General features: G+C 42.1%; 1 protein-coding gene across 1 annotated transcript in view; it reads right to left on the bottom strand.

Moving 5' to 3' along the window:
- The window catches only part of MEP1B (meprin A subunit beta), a 50,946-nt gene extending 35,480 nt beyond the window's left edge, over nucleotides 1–15,466 (bottom strand). The window contains exons 1-7 of the mRNA XM_083857906.1: nucleotides 15,347–15,466; nucleotides 14,329–14,494; nucleotides 12,691–12,806; nucleotides 9,751–9,819; nucleotides 9,157–9,262; nucleotides 8,269–8,376; nucleotides 6,848–6,904 (exon numbers count right to left, since the gene is read on the bottom strand). Of these exons, the coding sequence (XP_083714032.1) occupies nucleotides 6,848–6,904; nucleotides 8,269–8,376; nucleotides 9,157–9,262; nucleotides 9,751–9,819; nucleotides 12,691–12,806; nucleotides 14,329–14,494; nucleotides 15,347–15,459 (735 nt within the window). The 5' untranslated portion in view covers nucleotides 15,460–15,466. The remainder of the gene's footprint in view (nucleotides 1–6,847; nucleotides 6,905–8,268; nucleotides 8,377–9,156; nucleotides 9,263–9,750; nucleotides 9,820–12,690; nucleotides 12,807–14,328; nucleotides 14,495–15,346) is intronic.
- Nucleotides 15,467–19,572: the final 4,106 nt, after the last annotated feature.

Raw genomic sequence — 19,572 nt, 5'->3', positions numbered from 1 at the left:
AAACCTGCAAGATAACAGACCCTCGATCAAATCCAGAATGCTACACTTTGAATACCTAAATATTTAAAGTTAGAAAGCTCCAGTGTTTACAAACCTAGCAAGTGTCATGTGGGATGTAATGTAAAAAAGTCAAAATGACACCAGATACAAGTGTTCCAAATGCTTGCAGAGGAGGAAACAAGGCATGTTTGCTTTCATAAAGTTTTCCAAGAAAATGAAGCAGACCTTCAGCTTCCTTGCACTGCTTAGCTACAGGTAAATTAAAAAGCAAGGTTAAAAAGCAAATGGCATAAGTTTGGGTATATAACATTGCACACCTTCCTGCCCATTGCCACTTCAGACACATTTTAACCATCATTTTTTGTATCTGTAAGAAAACAGTATTTCATAAATTAACTAACTACTCATAGGAGATAACACCTCCCTCCCTCGTCCAGGGTGCTGAATCATGTCTGACATGTTTTTACACAAGCACATTTCACGCTAAATATGAATCAGCTTGCGGTGTGAAACCAACTGTCACTGATCAGCAGCTACTAAAGAGGCTGTGGCTGGCCACTACCGTGCCACTGCAGAAACACACTGCAGGGAGACTTCATTCTTTCTCAGATGAGACAACATAAGCTTTAGCTGATACAATTCCTCCCTTCATACCAAGGGGCTGTCCCAACCCCAGAGTACCGTGAATGCCAAGAAGGGATAACACAGCACACCTGGACGCGGCACCTGGCAGACCTCACACCACCGCGGCACAGGTAATTCAGCGGGGGCGGTGATCAGTGTGCAGCCTCACAAAGCGAGGAGTCAGGAATGAGCACTAACCCCTTGTCACAGTCACAGAATCCATCAGTCCCCAGCTGCCCCCGTGTGCCTCCCGCCTGCACTACAGCGCCCGAGTTGGAGAAACCTCTGGAGAATGCCCTTGGGCAAGGAGAGGTCTTGCAAGGACATGGCGTTTGCAAGAACATGTCACATTTAATGTTCGCCCCTGAACAGGGGAGCATTCCATTCTTCCCAGAGTGGAGTCCAGGGGGCAACACTGCTTACTTGCCACAGATGATAAAGCAACGTACATAAATCTATAATTTCAAGATTTTAGCTGTGAGTATTATTTCTGTAGAACGGAATGACCCCAGGCAGTCTCTTAAGCCCCCCCCAAACTCCATAAAATATTTATTGCATTTTATGAAACATCAGGAGAGAAATTCCGTATCTAATAGTGTTTCAGAGTGCAACAACTTATTGAATTATCACCCTTAAATACTTACTTAGAGAGTACCCAAAAATATTCAGTGCCCTCTGGTGGTTTGAATTATGAAAGACAAAGAAAAAAAAATCATAAATGAAACTACTCAAGTTTGATCAGTCTCACAACTAAGATGGCACATTAATCTCACCTTCTATGGCAGTAGGGGCACGGCAGTTACCCTGGAGGAAAAACAACCCACACTCCTCAGTCCATACCTGCAAAACCAGAGAACCTGACACAAGGTTTTCCAGGCAAAAATGGGTGCCGTTACCATCAAAGCACTGGGTTTTGTGAAAAGTTTTTGATTTTCAACCTGATCCTAATCTCTCCAATCCTAAACCAGATTCTCCCCCTACAGAAAATAACAAAGTAAATGCCTTAAAATGTGTTTAAAAACAATAAAATCTATCTGCTAAGACTTTCAGATTCTTTCCAAGTGCAAACACATTCTGAAAAACATAAACTCCTCTAGGCATAGAAGTAAACATGTCAGGAGAACTCTGGAAATTATTGATGCTAAGTTCTTAGTTACTGTATTTACCCCTGGGGCAAACACCAGCCCCATATTAAGGGCACAGCCAGAGGAGCTTATAAAACATACAGAATATGAAACAATAATTAGTACCCAAGTAATATAATCGTCACAATTTAATTGCTGACTACTTTAAAAGAGAGAAAAGGGAGTGGGAGGGAAACAGGTAGTGGATATTTATGAGAACTGCTGCAGGGAAACGCACAGAGGAAAACAGGTGGTGAGACACTGGAACAGGTTACCCAAGAAAGCTGTGGATGCCCCAGCCCTGGAAGTGTTCAATGCCAGGCTGGATGGGGCTACGAGTAATCTGGTCCAGTGGAAGGTGTCCCTGCCAATGGCAGGGGGTTAGAGATGGATTATCTTTAAGGTTCATTCCAACCCAAGCCATTCAATGAAAAAATGAGTGACAGAAACAGTAGAGAAAGAACATAAAGTAATAGTGATAAGCACTTTTCCCAGTGACTACACATCCTCAAAAGATCAACCAAGTTCATAAAAACAGTATTCTGTCTCTAAGCCCTGGGAAATAACCTACAGCTTCACAGAGCTCAGAAATACCTCTAAATGTATACAGAGTACTTTAAGGCACAGATTTGAAATAGAATTAAATGCTATTTCACAGAATGCAGCAGTGATGACTCCTCCCTCCCTCCTTGCCCTCTATTTCCTAACTGTGTGAGTCATGGTGAGGCAGTAAATGTAAAATTCACTTTCTTAGCTCTTTCCTGATCATGTCCAAAAAAAATGTTAAGACTAAATAAGGCTGGTTAGAGCTGGAAAATGAAGAGGTGAAAACCCTCTTTCAGTCCTTCCCAAAGCAGACCTAGAGTTTGAGAAATATAAGAAACAGTATAAACTTACTCCAGTCACAAGCCAAACCCACCCCCCTCATGCTTTGACCCTAGTAAGTCTGGCAGCTCCTTGGGAAGTATAAGTTTTAACATTATTGAAATGCCTTCTCATTGCAGACTCCCTGAATTTTGTCTCCTATGTGTTTTCAAATACAGCCACAGGAAACAAAAGAAACTTGATTGCTGGAGCAAATGTACACTGTATGGAGAACAAACTGTAGTTTTTGTGCCCTTTCATTGTTTGTTTCTCTAATTCTAAAAGAAACCCAGAGATGCCTTTGTCAGATATTCTTCTTGTAGGTCTTCTGTCTTGCAATAAGGCAGCCTTGAATGCCAGGTTCCGCAGTAATTTCACAAATGTGCACTTTGCCACCTGCACCAAACACGGTCCCACCCCCTAACAGAATTGGTGTGTCTGTTTCTGCATAAAACAGAGGATATAAAAAATACACTATTCACTCTTCACAGACACTCATTCAGATCTCATCAGACTCAAAAATCTAATCTAAAAAAGAGGGACCCAGGAATGTTTCCCAAACAGAGAAAGACTTCTAGTCTACCTGCCAGAAGATGAACTGGGTGCACAAAAATCCCCCTCTCTCCCTGGGAACAAGGCCCTGGCTTAAGACTGGAGAACAAAGAGCAGTTTTACGGAGCTCAAGTATCCTATAACCAAGATACTGCCAACGAGAATTAAACACATCACATGCATTCTCTTTAAGTAGTGAAATATGAATCGCTGTGATAAAATCAAATGAAATCTCTAACAAAGGGCTAATAAACAGCTTCAGAAGATACAGTGGTTTACTTAGAGATCAGAAAAAAAGATTCTATGGGGAAAGAATAAATTATCAAAAAGGAAATTTACATAATTTTGTTACATTTCCATCATTTAAAGTAACACATCAAGTCAATTTTATTACTGTATTACCATGTGTGTCCTTAGAATGTAAAAGCACAAGAATTTTTTTTTTTTCAAGCACAAGAACAAAGGGCAAAAGGATAAATCATCTAGCTGCCACCTTGCTGGTTAAAATTTGCAACCAGCCCAAATTTACTGGCAGTTCTTTCTTCAGAAAAGCATTAAATCTTCTCAGAAAATCTACCTTTAAATAACAAGGTTTGTTAATGACCCCAACTGTTACATACCTCTTTCTTTCTCCTTTTAGAATGTTATTTCTCTACTAACATTACATGGGACAGCAACAAACAAACATGGAAGCGAAAAAAGATGCACAACATAGATTTGGGCCAACCTATAATCTTTTCTGCTTGCTGGAAATACTCAAGGTATGATATAAGGTAACTTGTCAGCTCACAGATGCATCACCAGTCACATCATTCCAGCAGCATACACACCATTCCAATAACTCCAAGTGTGCAGACATACAACTGAACACAAGTTTCGAAAGCATCTGAAAAGGAAGAACTAGCACCAAGGGAACTGATCATCTTTATTATGCAACAAAAAAAGACAAATAGAAAATAAAAACTTTAATAGGAAAAAACCCAGAAGGTACAATTCAAACATAACATTTTGAAACCATACACAATGCAACATCAACATGAAAACATTGTTAAGAAGCAATCTTCTAGCAAACGTTTCATGTCTTGGGCATCACCCATCACAAATACACAGCTTTTTGCACATGTCTGAGTTTCAGTGAGAAAGATCATGACCAGCAGCAACATATTCAAATAGTTCAATTTTCATTAAACGCTTACCTAGTGAATGTATTGGATGTAATCTCTTAATATTAAAAGTACAAAATCTTAAGCAAGGCAGCACCTGCCAATACAGATTTTAAATAAAGAGGATAAACATTTTGAAAGGTATTTTTGTATTGCATTAATACACATTTGTTGCTTTAAAATGTGTATTCAAGTCACTCAACACTTAAATACGACCAAAATGCTCAGCAACTGTGCATCAAGTGACAACTAATTATTGCTATAGAAAAAATTGTTTCCCAGAGTTTTAAAACAGATGTCATTTCACTCACAATTCCCAAGATATATTCAAGTAATAGAAATAACTAGTTCCAGTGTCCATGAGGCATTCAGAATCTGTATTGGCTGTAGGCATTTATTGCCAGATCATATAAACATTTTATTGAACCTAAAAAAGTTAACTAAACTTACATGTAACTGTTAAACTCCTTAGGAAACGTATGCAGTAATAAATCACCATAGTATGTGTTTTTATTTCAAAAAGGTAACACTTCAATATCAGGTACCTTGATGTTCTTTTCTGTATAAGGGCACTGTTTCATAGTTGGCTTTACAGAGCAAAAGTAAAAATCTAAATTCTTTTCTGTTGGCTCAGTGAACCACTCCAAATCAGTATGTGGTCACACAAGCACCAGAGCTGACAGACAAGTGAGAATTCACAGATGTGTATGGGGGCAAATAGGAAAACTGGAATACAAGTTCCAAGTGTGGTCTGCTGTCAAAATACTGTAATGAGACAGTAACAAAATGCAAAAAATATTGTTATATAAAGGATGTAACATTCAGACAAGGTTTTTGAAATACACAGCTATTTCAGAAATAGACAACTTGCTCTGAATTTTAGCTAGCAATGCCTTCAGTAATGTTTTACACTCATAGAAAAATTAGGATAGAAAAGTCAAGTTTAAATGTATAGTTAAAATGTTAGTTCCAACACTCAGTTTCAGTTCTGAAACACATTACATTGCGAAATGAGGCATTTCAACCTTACCAGTTTTGGACTATGAAATATCTCAGCATTTAAAGGATAATCAAAACCTCTGTTTGGAGAAGAACAGGGAGGGAGAGCACAGGAAGCAGACTGTACTTTGGCTGCACAACTGATATTACTACACACAAATCACCATCTAGACTACAAAAATTACTGGGAATGCTTTTCAACACATATGCAATGCTCATTAATAACAATAGCTTGACAATGGGTGATGGAAACACAGAATGCAGTCAATCCTAAAAGGTGTATGTTCAAAACACTCTCTAAAACTCCAAAATGTATGCTGTGCAGCCTTCTTTTCCCTTCTCCCTTTTAGTATTATATAAAAGATCTTAGGCATTTAAATGGATTTCCATTTAAATTCAAAATTTTATTATTAGTATTTTCTCTGATTTTAATGATGTTCTTGCTGGGAAGGTGAAAATATAGATCAGAAACTCTTAAAATATGTTGGTAACTATTTCAGAGTAAGTTTTTTTCTTCTCAACTGTTTTTGGAAGCCTTTGGATGCAGGAGATGTACAAGTTTTAAACAGCTTTATAAAAAAAAAAAAAAAAAAAAGAGTTTTGGTAGGTGTGAAGCCACTTTAGTTATTTAGCTACACAGCCTTCCATGAAAGACAGGACAGACAAAACTTCAATTGCAAATGCAAAACCAGAAGTTCTTAAAAAGCGCCAGCAAAATCTGGTCATAGACATAGGCCAAAAAAGTATACCTTTTCCATGTCATCCTGAATTGCTCAGAAAATACGTAATCTTCCTTAGGAGTTGGGAGTACAGAGAATACTCTTCACTCATCACATTAGTAAGCAAGCATCCTATTTTAGTTATTCCCAAAGAGGAAAAAATAAATTTAGTTATTCCTAGGCAATGGCATCATTCTTTCTCAATGAAAGGTGAAAAAAGCCCTGCTCTGCATTGCTGATCTATAGAAAAAAGCTATTTTAAGCTGTTGTTATTTTCAGTCACATAGGAATAGTAAAAAAACAAATCACAACATCAAAATAAAATTAGTTCTTGGCAGGACAAATGCCTGTCCTTGGCAGGAAGAGGAAAAAAAATAAATTATTATCTCTTAAGACACCTTAGACAACTGAACTTGAAGAAACCCAACAGTGCAACAGAGCATCATTGCATGTCTTTCTAAAGATACTTTCCAAGTTGGTTTTGGTGAATTAAAACACCCTACATTAATCATATGAACATTTAATTAACAGAGCAGTACAAGTTAGAGAAAATCAAGAAAAGAGTGAGAAGTTCCAACAATGTCCCTAATTCCACAGGGGCAGAACTCAGTCAAGACGTCAAGTTTGAGTTTCAGCAAAATCATTTATCAGAAGTCCTTATGAGTGTGAAAGGAAGCTTAGCCTGAAAAGTGGTTACGGAATATTTTTATTAATATACCCTTTGGATCACCAACAGAACAAAGTAATTTTTCTCTCAGATAACCAGTATGAAGATGAAAGGGGCTCTACTTTAAGAGTTCACATGACAGGATTCTTGAACTGCATTTTGGTATTGGGCTTCTTCATCAAGCTGAAGATTCTAAACAAAATGAAAACATCATCAAAATGGACAAATACTCAAAATGTACCACAGTCATTAGTTTAATCATTCATCTGCTATGTTCTTACATAGGAAATGGCACCTAGACAAAGACTCTATCTTCATGCTACTAGATGATTGTTTATATTGCACAGAATCTTTTACTGAACCAAGCACCAAGAAACACATGAGACAGGAGAAGCATCAGTTGAGTAGGACAAGGCTCATTAAGCAGAAGGGTCCATCTCCTCTCCGTGGCTCAATTACATTACGTAACAGCCAGCTCAGGAAAGCTGATTGCGTCACGCAATTCTTTTAACAGGCTTCTAACCAGCCATAACATCCTCCATTAATAAAACCAAAATGGGATCCCCAGACAACAGTAATCATAGATTGTTGAGAATACACTGCTTAAAATGAGAAAGCAAACACAGAACACAGAAAGTCTGCTACTTTTTGCAGAAACATCCTCCAGGTTCTTAATATGCCAGAGTAATGAATCTTTTAAGTGCAATTCTGGCAGTTTCCCCAAATCAGAATTCTTATCACCAGTTTTAGGTCATCAAACATGCACTCATGGTGAAGAGTCCAATCCCCTCTACCAAACCCTAGCTCTTCAGGCTTCTATCACAGCTCACTCAACTCAAAGGATAAGATACATCATCTTTGCCTTCCAGACACAGTGATGCTGCCTGTGACTCAAACACTGATGCCTGTTGCACACCCCCCCAAAGCTTGTTAAACTCTGTAGAAAAAGCCACAAACTCTCCAGCCTTCTGATCTCACACGTAGAACCCAAATGGTTGGCTTGACTTACAAATCAGCCACTGACTACATCTGTGTATGTAGTTTACTCAAAGAGAGCCTGAAAAGAGGCAACCTAAACACTGATTAAATGACACATCTCTTTTTCAGTCTCTCTCACAAGATACAGGAAGAGCAGCTGTAGCACCAATACCAGCTAGTCAAGCTGCACATTGACTCCTGAGAATATAATTTCACAATTTCTGCATTAAAAGGTCAATAATGTCCATAAAACAGAGTAACATCTATTTTTATTTCCTCAGAAACAGCAGTAATTAACTGTTCTCATAAACAGAGTAAAAGCAATAAACAGTTCAGATTGAGAATACTAAGCCAAAGACTTAACTCATCAGCTTGGAGCAGTTTAACTATTGACAACACGTATTCCCAGTGCAGATAATGAAGTTTAAGATCAGACAGATCTGCTTCTGAGTTCCATACAGAACAGGAACACAGCATGTCCAGAGAATGTGTTAGATACAAAATTTTTATTTGGCATTTCGATTTTTATAAAAAAGTTACCATTTATTCGTCCACACATCAAAGAAGAAAAAGCTTACCACAAACTCTCCGTAGTCAAACCGGTGTCTTAGATTTAGATGGCTAACAAGATTTCTAGTAACCTGGTTAGTATCTGCCCAAGGAAGAGATACACAAATAGGACAGATCTGAATTTGGAGGGGGAAGGGAAGAGACAGAATGAAAAAAAAAAGTTATTGGCAATACAGAATGCATTAAAGACATGTTCTACAGGAATAACTAGTCTATTGCTCATCCACTACCAAAATACAGTAAGACATTAACATCAAATCATACTGCTAAGTGTGCTTTTCCTCAATTGTGTAACATTCTGAAACTACATTTCAACTTGGTCGATTTCTAAAGTGTTTCTCTTAGCAGTGGAAGATTATCATAGCTGTCTGAGTTAATTTAGAAAAGAAAGTGACTACTGCATCCTACTTATTGTTTGGGAGATTTTTCACACAATTGAGATGATCAAGTAAGCCAAAAGAAAAAATACAGGTGAAAATAATAGAAAACCAAACAGATTTTTCTCTTTCAGACCCTTTGGTTACCTTGGATTACTTTTCAAGTAACTGCAGGTTTCACATGAAACAGTAGTTACGTTACAAATGGGATTCTATAGAAAAATATCTAAACTACTAAATAAAGAAGAGTTAAGCATCGGGCTCAAAAACTGAGCCTGCTTCACATCAAGATAAATTAGACAGCTAAGTCAGAAATCCCTTAGAACCAGCAGGCTGGACATGAAACGTTTTCACATCAAAGTCACTCCTCAATTTAAATGCACTGCATGAAGTATATTGTCTGTCTTTCTCCAACCACAGTGATTGTTACAGATATAGAGTAGTGACTGCACATTTAAAGTTGTCCACATAATTACAATGAAAGTAGCTTAAGAAACATACATAAGCAACTCTACTCACCACAGGAGCGATCTGATAAAGATGTCTATTATTACAGTGATCCAGCAAGCGCTGTCTGGTAAAATTGGCTTCCTGACACAGGGGGCATTTAAAGGTTGGGTGTCCACTGTAAACAGAAATACAACAGTATTAAACAGAAAAGAGAGTTTCAGAAGTAGTGTTAAGAAATCATACAAATGAATCTATCATTTTCCCTTGCTTCAATAACAACAAAAAACCCCACACACCCCCACTGACATATCACCAGATCTAAAAGAGTCCCAGTGCTACTACCAAATTGCAATTTTGAAGTACATTTACAATTGGTATGCCTAAATGCACTCTTCTGAGACTTGGGCTTCTTTTGTTCCCACTGCAGCTACACCCTGGTTTGGCTTTCTTGTAACACCTCTTAATGCATCCTTCAGGGAAGTACTAAAATACCCAAATTCTAATAAATAGATACAAGTGTACAATAAACTACAGAATTCTATAAATACAGCTCCTGGTGTTTTTGTGTGGGTTTTTGTGTTTTGGTTTTTGCATTAGCAGAAGTTTGCACTGTGACTGTCAGAATCTATTTTAGTAACAACCATAGACAAGTAAGCAACTTACCTTGTTTCTCCTTGAAGTATTTGATTATTAGCCATCTCCCCAGTATCAGCTATTGCATCATTCCTGCTACTTTAAATGAAGAAAAAAAAACACAATTAAATTTGAGATTATTTTACTCAACTATCAACATTTCAAAAGTTTAACAGTAACAGAGGTGAGGGGAAATATATGTATTAAGTTCCATGAATTTCAAGGCAACATTTCAATGGCACATCTCCTAACCCCCACAACTTTTCCTTTGGATCAAGATATGTCTCAGTATTTATGGAATCACCAAGGCTGAAAGAAACCTTCAAGATCATCTGTTCAACTGTGAACCCAGCACCACCATTATCACCCCTCAATCATATCCCCAAGTGCCACATCCAGACACCTCTTGAAACACCTCCATGGACAGTGACTCCACCACCACCCTGGGCAATTAATTCCAATGCCTAACCATGCTCTTAGTGAAAAACAGTTTCTACTATCTAATCTGAACCCTCCTGGTGCAACTTAAGGACATTTCACCTTGTTCTTTTATTTCAAGACATGGCAGAAAAAACTGACTCTCACCTCACTACAACCTCCTCCCAGGTAACTAGAGCAATGAGGTCTTCCCTGAGCCTCCTTTTCTCCAGGATAAAACAACACCAGCTCCCTCAGCCACTCCCCACAGGACTTGTGCTCCAGACCCTTCACCAACTCCATTGCCCTTCTCTGAATTCAGCCCAGCATCTCAATGTCCTTCCTGGATTTAGAGGCCCAGAACTGAACACAAGATTCTAAGTGTGGGCTGACTAGTGCTGAGTACAGGGGGACCATCACTGCCCTGGTCCTGCTACCTACACTATTGCTGATACATCCCAGGATGCCACTAGTCTTCTTGGCCACCTGGGCACTGGCTCATGTTCAGCCACTGTCAGCAGCACCCCCAGCTCCTTTTCCATTGGGTCACTTTCCAGTCACTCTTTCCCCAGCCTGTGGTGCTGCCTGGGGTTGTTGTGACCAAAGTGCAGGACCCAGCACCTGGCCCTGTGGAACCTCACACCACTGGCCTCAGTCCACTGATCCAGCCTGTCCAGATCCCTCTGCAGAGTCTTCCTGCCCTCCAGCAGATCAACACTCCCACCAACTTGCTGTCGTCTGCAAACTCATGGAGGGAGTAATCAATCTCCTCATCCAAATCATCAATAAAGGTTGTTAAAGAGGAGTGGCTCCAAACTGAACCCTGGGGAACACCACTGGTGACCAGGGGGCCAGCTGGATGCAACTACATTCACCACCTCTCTCTGAGCCTGGCCATCCAGACAGTTTTTTCACCCAGTGAGGAGCACATCTGTCCAAGCCATAGGCTGCCAGCTTCTCCCAAAGAGTACAGTGGGACAGTGTCTGTTTTCCTGAAGTCTAGATAGACAGCATCCACAGTCACTCCTTTATCTACTAAGCAGGTCACTTTATCATAGGAGATCAGGTTGGTCAACCAGGACCTGACTTTTGTAAACCCATATTGGCTGGGCCCGATTCCTGGGTAGTCCTCCACATGCCACGTGATGGCACCCAGGATGATCTGCTCCATGACCTTCCCCAATACACCCAGGTCAGTCTGACAGGTCTGTAGTTCCCTGGATCATCCTCCTGATCCTTTGTGTAGATGGGCATTACATTTCTAATTCCCAGTCAATTGTGACCTCTCTGGCTAATTCAACTACCATGGTGATTGATGCTTGGTGGCATAGCACACAGCTTTACAGGAAAACGGTATATAATACAACAAACATTTAGTCATTTAGGACTGGAAATGCAGGTGGCAGCCAAGTAGCTCAAAATGCATTATGAACTATATGAATATAAGACAGATAGCACTTTCTAAGTTTTTTGACTTAAGAAGGTATAAATAGGCCTTTAACTGCTGTGTATTCACACAAATAACTTCAAACTTTCAACTACAGCAGGGAAGTTTTCTTATGCTGAGAACAAAACTTTTTTCCTAAAGGAAGAATAAAGCAGAAAAATATTTTAGGAAGTAAATTTGACCATATATGCACCTCTAGCTGAGCCAGAAGAAACTGAACAAACATGCTAAGGACATGAATATTTACAGTCACAAATATGGTAAATCTTTTTATATTTCTGTGACATTACGATCACAGGTATCCTACTGTGGCAAACTGTATAAATAGTGGTATCAGAATATGCAGACACTTCGGTGAAACATTGCTGCAGCTAATTCCAGTAACAGCTTCAACTTCCAATAGACAGACAGGTTGAAAACCAAACACAGAGAAGTTCAGACTGCTAAAAATAGAAAATAAAAAAAAAAGATGGGATATACATAATAAAGCTCTGTGAACTGAACAATAAATAACTTTTCAAAGCTAACCAAAAATCCCCAACCCCTACCATCAGTGAGAATATATGAAAAAAAAAAAAAAGATTAGTTTTACTGCCTGAAAACAAAGGGCAAGTGTAGTTTGCTTTATGGTGTGTAACATACTGGAGTTCCTTATATATTTCATAAGAGATCTGTTCAAAATGAATTCAATCAGAAAGCAAAAGCTTGCACAGTAATGTTTTGAAACAGGATACCCACTAAAACAAACTTAGGAAAGGGGAGGGAGAATAAAAATAGACAGGAACTTCTCCAGAGGTAAATATTATGAAATATGTTACAAAGTAAGCTGCTCAAATGCTGTCAAGGCAATGAAAGCAAGCTACAATTATTAAAAACTTTTTAGGAGTCTCTAGAAGTCATTTCAAAGCCATCATGCAGAAAGGTTTTCTTCTGTCTGCTAAGAGTAGAGAAAAAGACCTGGAAAAACTCATAGCTTGAAGCACAAAATATGGATAATAATTAATGAAAAAAAAAAAAAAAAAAGGAATGCCCTGGAAAAAAAATACTTTCCACGGGGTGAGGGAGTGGGAAAAGAAGATGCATTACACATAGAACACCCTGATTACCTGGTCCCTGTTGCATCTTGGGAAATCTGTAAGTTTGGAATAATTGAAGGAACACCATATTCATCCTGATACTTCTTACACGTTTTATAATGCTGTCTCATCCATGAAAATCTAACCTGAAAATAAAATGCCAAATTATTGAAATTATACTAAACAATCCAGGGATAGACAGAAGGAAGAGATAATTCTGCCAGCAGAAAGCAATGCATGCATGAATTATTTAGACCTCATCTGCAGCAGAAACCAAAACTTTTGTCGCCCTTCTGAGCATGAACATTTTCTTCACCAACAGGACATCTCCGATTCCTCTCTCCTCAGAGCCAGTGCAACTCTGTGAGACTGGAGAACATTGCCACTCAAACTGCTGGACATCTGAGAGCTCTCTCAGGGAGAAAAGATGCAAGTAAACATGATTTAACTGAAATAAAGTCACTGGAAACTACACCTCCCAGATCCAGGAGTCACTGGAAACTACATCTCCCAGATCCAGGATCAATAGGTGATGAACTGTAACAGAGTGGCTGTGACGATGGGATAAGCACCACTGCTCCTTCAGTCTTCTCTGGCCTGCTGTTACCTCATGCAGAGGAATGTTTTCTTTTTGCATCAGGTATGTTCCTTTACTTATTGGCAGGGAAGGGAAAAAAATAGGTGAATGTTCACCAACTTAAGGCTGCCTATTGGCCTTTAATTCAAATTAAGAGAACGAGTTGCTTAGATTTGTCAGAAGACAGCTGCGTTGAACACGCACAAAATCTGAACTTCAGGTCCAACACCACTGTCAGAAAGTGCTCACAGGTCTAGAGGCTGAACAAGACCATACCCCACATGCCTGTGCCTAAATTCCATTAAAGTTATTCTGTTTGGTTCTCCCTTTCAGTTTACCAACTTGCTATCAGTTTCTTTCTCCCACTTTCCATCCCAATGAATCATGTGGAACAATGCAAGTGGCCGAGGATTCCATTAGTGCTGATCTTCACATTGGCAGAAGTCCCAAGGGAAACGAAACCAACAGAAAGGCTACCTGGATTTGATGCATTTTGTTGTAAGCAAAAAGTGTGGCTGAAATCCTGCATCTGTTTATATCAAAAGAGACATTACTCTTGGTTTCAGTGAGGGTCAAGGTTTCACCCAGTGTTCTAAAAATAATGATCCCTTTAGAAAGGAAATTAAAGGAATGTAAAAGGACTGATGGGGAAGGAGGAAATTACATATGATTGATCATGTGGGCACTGCAACTAATCAACTTTTTTTTTTGTTTTAAATTAAATTTTATGGCAGTTCGAAGCAGTTGCATTTCCATACTGAAAGTTTCTGAGGTTTTCTATATATCTGCAATTTTCATGTTCAGCTCCTTAGCTTTCCTTTTCGCCAGTTTTATAGCTATATCCACTTTTTTCACCTTTTTAGGGAAAAAACTGCCACTCCATTTAAAATGCCTTTATTGACAATTCAAGATGGTCTTTCAGTTTACACCTGCTAGGCACAGCTGGCAGGCACTGCACGCCCAGTATATGCACAAGACATACAAAGCTAACTTCAAACTGCTATAGGCCCTTCAAGAATGACACACAGTAAAGGCGTGTCCAGACAAAAACACAAAAAATTCATTTAACTTTTTTAAAAGTTTTACTCTACCTGCTTCTCACAGCATCTACAGCCCCCAGAAGCTTTCTTCATACTGTTTTCAACATCTAGAGCCCTTCTGGGATACGTTCTTTCTTTTTTAGTCACGCTCCCCCGGCAGAGAGGACAGTGTGTTCCACTTTCTCTTATAGCTGTCAAGAAGCACTTCCTGCAAAACCTAAATTGAAAAGTTACCACAAATACAGGTTAGCAAAATATACAGAGTTACATATTTTGTCCTTGAAGAGAACTGGACGACTGTTAGGGGAAAAAAAAAAACCAAAGAGATGTATCAGAATAATAGTTTACCGAATACGAAGTGTGATATTTAAAGGAAATATGAAATAATGGTGATGACGATGATGCGTACGGAAATCAGGGGAGCTTGGCAACGCACTCCAGGTAAAACTCTTATTTATTGACTAGTATCACCGAGCTGCACACCACATTGATCACCAATGAGACATTAAATGGTGCAGCAAGCACGTGATTTTGGACAGTCTTATCAAAGTAACTCCTGTTTATTGTGCTTAAGCAGAGCCAAAGCCACTGCAAAGCTTCATTCAGCACGCGTTTCCAGAGACCTCGGCTCACCAGCTTTTGCAGCTCCCTTTCCTTACGCACCAGCTGCCAAAGCTATTTTGCTTTCCTACAAAGTAGCACGTTGTAATCAAACGTCCCTCTGTAAAAAAAAACCAAAACCGCTGAACAGATGAGCTGAAAAGAGAGAACAACTCACACTACCGTCCTTGTTCGGAAAAGGAACGGGGGAAAACCACGAAGTTAAAAACCGCGGGTGAGCTCAGACAGCGCAGCACAACTCCCCCCCCGCCGAGCAGAGCCCGGGGCGGCGGCGGGGGGGCTGCCCCGAAATGCCCGCTCCTGGTCGGCTACAAAAGAAAGAGGCGAGGGGAGGCCGGGGCAGCCCTGGGCCCCAGGCCGGGGGTCCGTGCGCCGGGAGCGGGGGGAGCACAGGGCGGAGAGCGGCGAGGAAAAGGCTCGGGAAGGGGCGGGGGGCCGGGATACCCACACGTGCTGGCAGTTGACGGTCCTCACGGGCGTTTTGAACACCTCCTGGCACACCGGGCAGTAAAAATCATCCTCGCTGAAGCACGCCGGGGCCGCCGCGGCCCCCTCGGCCATGGCAACACGCGAGCGAGGGCCTCTCCCCGGGAGCGGGGACGACGAGCAAGCCCCGCCCCGGCGGGCCGAGGACGGCCCGGGCCCGCTCCGCTCCCGGGGGCGCCGCCGGGGCTCCGAGGGCGGACAGCGGGGGCAGCGGCGCCGGGTGGGATTCGGGCCGGGCTGCGGCGGGGCGGCGGAACGAGCCCGGCCGGCGCTGCTCTCCGCTCCGCTCCGCTCCCCTCCGCTCCGCCCGCCGCCCCTCGCGGCTCCGCCCGGCCCCGCCCCGCGCTCTACCTGGCGCTGCCCGGGGAGGAGGGGCCCGGCAGCTCCGGCCGCGCTCCCGGCGGCACCCGGGGGGGCAGGGGCGGGGCCGGGGTTTCCATGGCGATCGCCTCCCGGCCCGGAGGGGCTGCTACGACACGGCCCCCGCTCCGCCCCGCCCCGGCCCGGCCCGCCCGGGCCGTGAGGCTTCCCCGCTCCGCCCCCGCCTGCGCCCGCCCCGCCGCCCCTGCGCCGACAGCGGGGCCCACAGACCTGCCCGTGACGCCTCTCGCAAACCGGCCACAGGAGCCTGTACAGTGACACCGTCCTCACACCCACACAGTGCCACCGCTCACAGACCCGCGCGGTGACACCGCTCAGGCTCTGCGTTATCGCCAGATCCTGTCCCCATGTCCCCCTGTAGTCGGCCCCGGGCAGGCCGCGCCTCCAATCCCGTGCTCGGTTCTGGGCCCTCAATCCAGGGAGGACACTGGGGGGCTGGAGAGTCCAGAGAAGGGCAGAGGAGCTGGGGAGGGTCTGGAGAACAAGCGAGGAGCGGCCGAGGGAGCTGGAGGGGTTTATCCCGGAGAAAAGGAGGCTCAGGGATGGCCTTATCGCTCTCCATGTGAAAGGAGGCTGTGCCAGGTGGGGATCGGCCTCTTCTCCCGGGTAACAAGGGACGGGACAAGAGGAATTGGCCTCAAGCTGTGCCGCGGGAGGTTTAAGTTGGACGTCAGGAGGAATTTCTTCAGGATGATTAAACACTGGAATGAGCTTCCCAGGGAGGTGATAGCATCAGCATTCCTGGGAATGTTTAAGAAAAGACAGAACACGGCACTTAGTGCTGTGCTATAGCTATAGCTGACATGGTGGTGTTCGGGCATAGGTTGGATTTGATGATCTCAGAGGCCTTCTCCAGCCTAACTGGAATTCTGTCACTGGAACTAGCGGTGATTTTATGGAGTAGGTTTTTTAGTGGTATTACTGAGAATTGGGGCAGGTTTTCAGCCTCCTGAATGATCCTGACCAAAAAAAAATCTTAATTCAGTGATATGACTGCACTTTTCTTCCAGAATAAGGACTTTAAGAATATCTATCTAGCTGTATAGTGATGCCAACAGACTTCTCCAGGTAGAGACTTTGGACCTGTTAAGCACATCTAGCACTGACCATCTGGACACAACTCTTGACATACAAACAAAAACTAAAATGTTGAAAATGCTGTAAAAAGAAACAGATTTGTACAGAGTATACAACCTTCGCAAATTAATATATTTGATAATCATAAAAGATCTAAGACTCAGATTAGGCCTGGTCTTTTTTGCTCAGAGATTATAGAATGGTTTGGCTTGGGCGGGACCTTAGAGATCATCCAGTTCCATCTGCTCTGCCCTGAGCGGGGACACCTTTCACCAGTCCAGGTTGCTCAGAGCTCCATGCAAACCTGGGCTTGAACACTTCCAGGAATGGAGCATCCACAACTTCTCTGGGCAATCTGCTCCAGTGCCAGGACTGAGAGAAAATGGATGCTTCTTCTTGGTTTTCCCTGTCTCCTTGACTGCAGCTGTCTGTACCATAGTTAGATGTTCAGAGGAGATCTCTAGGTGAGGAGATCCCCCTCTCTTCCCAGGCCCGGGGTTAGACTTTGGGGAGAGTAGAAAACATTAAGAGCTGTGGCTCAGATACGCTTTCAGACTCCAGCATTTCAAAACCGAATGTAAGCCTAAATGCTTTAGACATCTATCGGAGCTGCTTCTTGTAGCTGCTAGTGATCAGCAGCAAGAGGCAATGTCCATGACACCATCTGGTTTCATGGTTTGGAGGGGAAAGAGAACTGCAGGGAGTGAAGCTGAAACTAAGGTCTCTCTTCAGATGAAGATGAGAGACAAACCATCCTGTGATTCTGTGAAGGGTGCTGGCTCTGTGTTCTTGTTCAGTATCTGTCATAATGACTATTACCTATTAATGTTAGTATCTTCCTAAGGAAGAGCAGAAACAGCAGAATAAAAGCCAATCACTGCCCTGAATACCTTCTTTTTAGACCTCATGGAGACAAAATTTACCTGCCTCTGAGTACCAAGAGTTCTGAAACTCTCAAGGGAAGCACTTAGAAAGCCTTTGGCCCTAAGTGAATTAAGTTGCCTGGGCTGAGATATTTCCTGCCCATGCTTCATGTTGGGAGAAAAGCTGGTAGAAAAGGCAGAGTTCCTTGGACAGGGATCTCCCGGAGGAAGACAGGCCTGAGATTTGAGGTGTTGTGTTGTCCTCTGGTAACCGTGGCTGTGCTAAGTCAGGTTACTGCTATCCTGCTCTCATCACTGCTGCTTAGGGCTATCTGGGCTGTTAATAGGCTGGCAAACTCCCCTACTGTTTAAAGTGATTATCTTCCGTGAAATGAAGCAGGAAGCCACACCAGCCAATCTGAGTGGGTGATTAGCAGCAGTTGGTGGCAGTAACCTCATCAGAACTGCAGGGACAGCCAGAAGAAGACACAGAGTTACATCTTAAGTGATAAGTAGTCTGCAGAGTGCTTCTTGCATGTGCTTGTGTCAGTAAGGATGACGCCTTACTGATAGACCACTCCACAGCTGTTTATCAGCTTCAGGGGCATCCTAGCCAGGCCGTGACAGTACATGAAAAGGAAGAATTACAGAAGTCTCAGTTCAGATGCCACACAACTCCCATTGGGGTACAGGCAGCACGGCCTTCAGCCTCAGCACATGGGAGCTGGCAGAGATGGGCTTCCAAGTCTTTTACTCTTCTTATGTGACTTCAGCAAAGCATGGCCTCAGTTTCTCAATCTTTAAAAAGGGAGCAGGTTTTAATCAGCAAATAAGGATGTTAGGAAGTTTAATTACTGCAGGTAAAGAAGGTTATGCCTTTTGAAGGCAGGTGTTAAACAAAAGCAAAGATTTATTACTAAAGCAACATGATAGATCCATTTGAACTTTGTTCAGGAGACCACAGTATTTATCGTTTAGTAGCTTTGGCAGGGGGAGAAATTGTGCAGGTGACTTCAGGGAAGTAAACTACAGGAAGGTGTCTGTGGAGGCATTCATGCTCTTGTTAATAATATTGTAAATCTTGATCCTTTAATAAAGCTGTGACCTTGCAGCTGACAACTGGTGTGCCATGGAGCAATATGGAGCATGGCAGCAGCCTTGTAAATCTTACGTAGTTTTTGCCATTCACATAAACAACATGTAAAGAGAAATCAGGCAGGTGAAGTTTATGAAACATTTATTTGAAGGAGGCCATTTTAAATCAGACTTTTTAAATGAAATGAAACCAATGGCCCTTTCAACTTTTTATTCCTTGTGATAAAATGTGTTTGTGAAATGAAATCTCAACAGTGAAAACTTTTAGAACTGCTCGTAAACTACTATTCGCAGGGGTAATCTGCCACTCAGAAAGCACACTTTAGATCACCTTTGCACAACTATTGTACAACTTTGTGCAAATATTTTTTTGTACAACTGTTATTCTGGTTGTTTTCTTGACAATGCTGGTACAAGAACAGCGTACCTACTTGCCAATATGAAAAATGCAGAGATTTGTTCTGTGGGAGCAGTCAAAGATGGATGTGAGCAGAAGGGGAAAGAGACAAAGCTGTGTAACTGCAGAGAGGTCAGATGGTGCCATGTGCATATTTTGTTGCTCTTGCCAGGTGTATCTGCAAACCCTGGCAGCCACATACAAAACTAAGAACAACACTCCTACAGCTTATTTCATACATGTAAAAAGTTTTTTTTGGATGTCCAGGAAGCCATAAATCAAATAACTTTTCCCCTATGTTTTAGGCTACTTTGCTCTGGCAGACCAGATTTTTTTTTAGGTACACATGTGTTCCCACCATATCAAGCAACACTG

This window comes from Zosterops lateralis, assembly GCF_965231275.1.
Source record: "Zosterops lateralis genome assembly, chromosome: 1".
In the NCBI taxonomy this organism is placed as follows: Eukaryota; Metazoa; Chordata; class Aves; order Passeriformes; family Zosteropidae; genus Zosterops; species Zosterops lateralis.
This window is presented reverse-complemented; position numbering and strand designations above follow the sequence as displayed.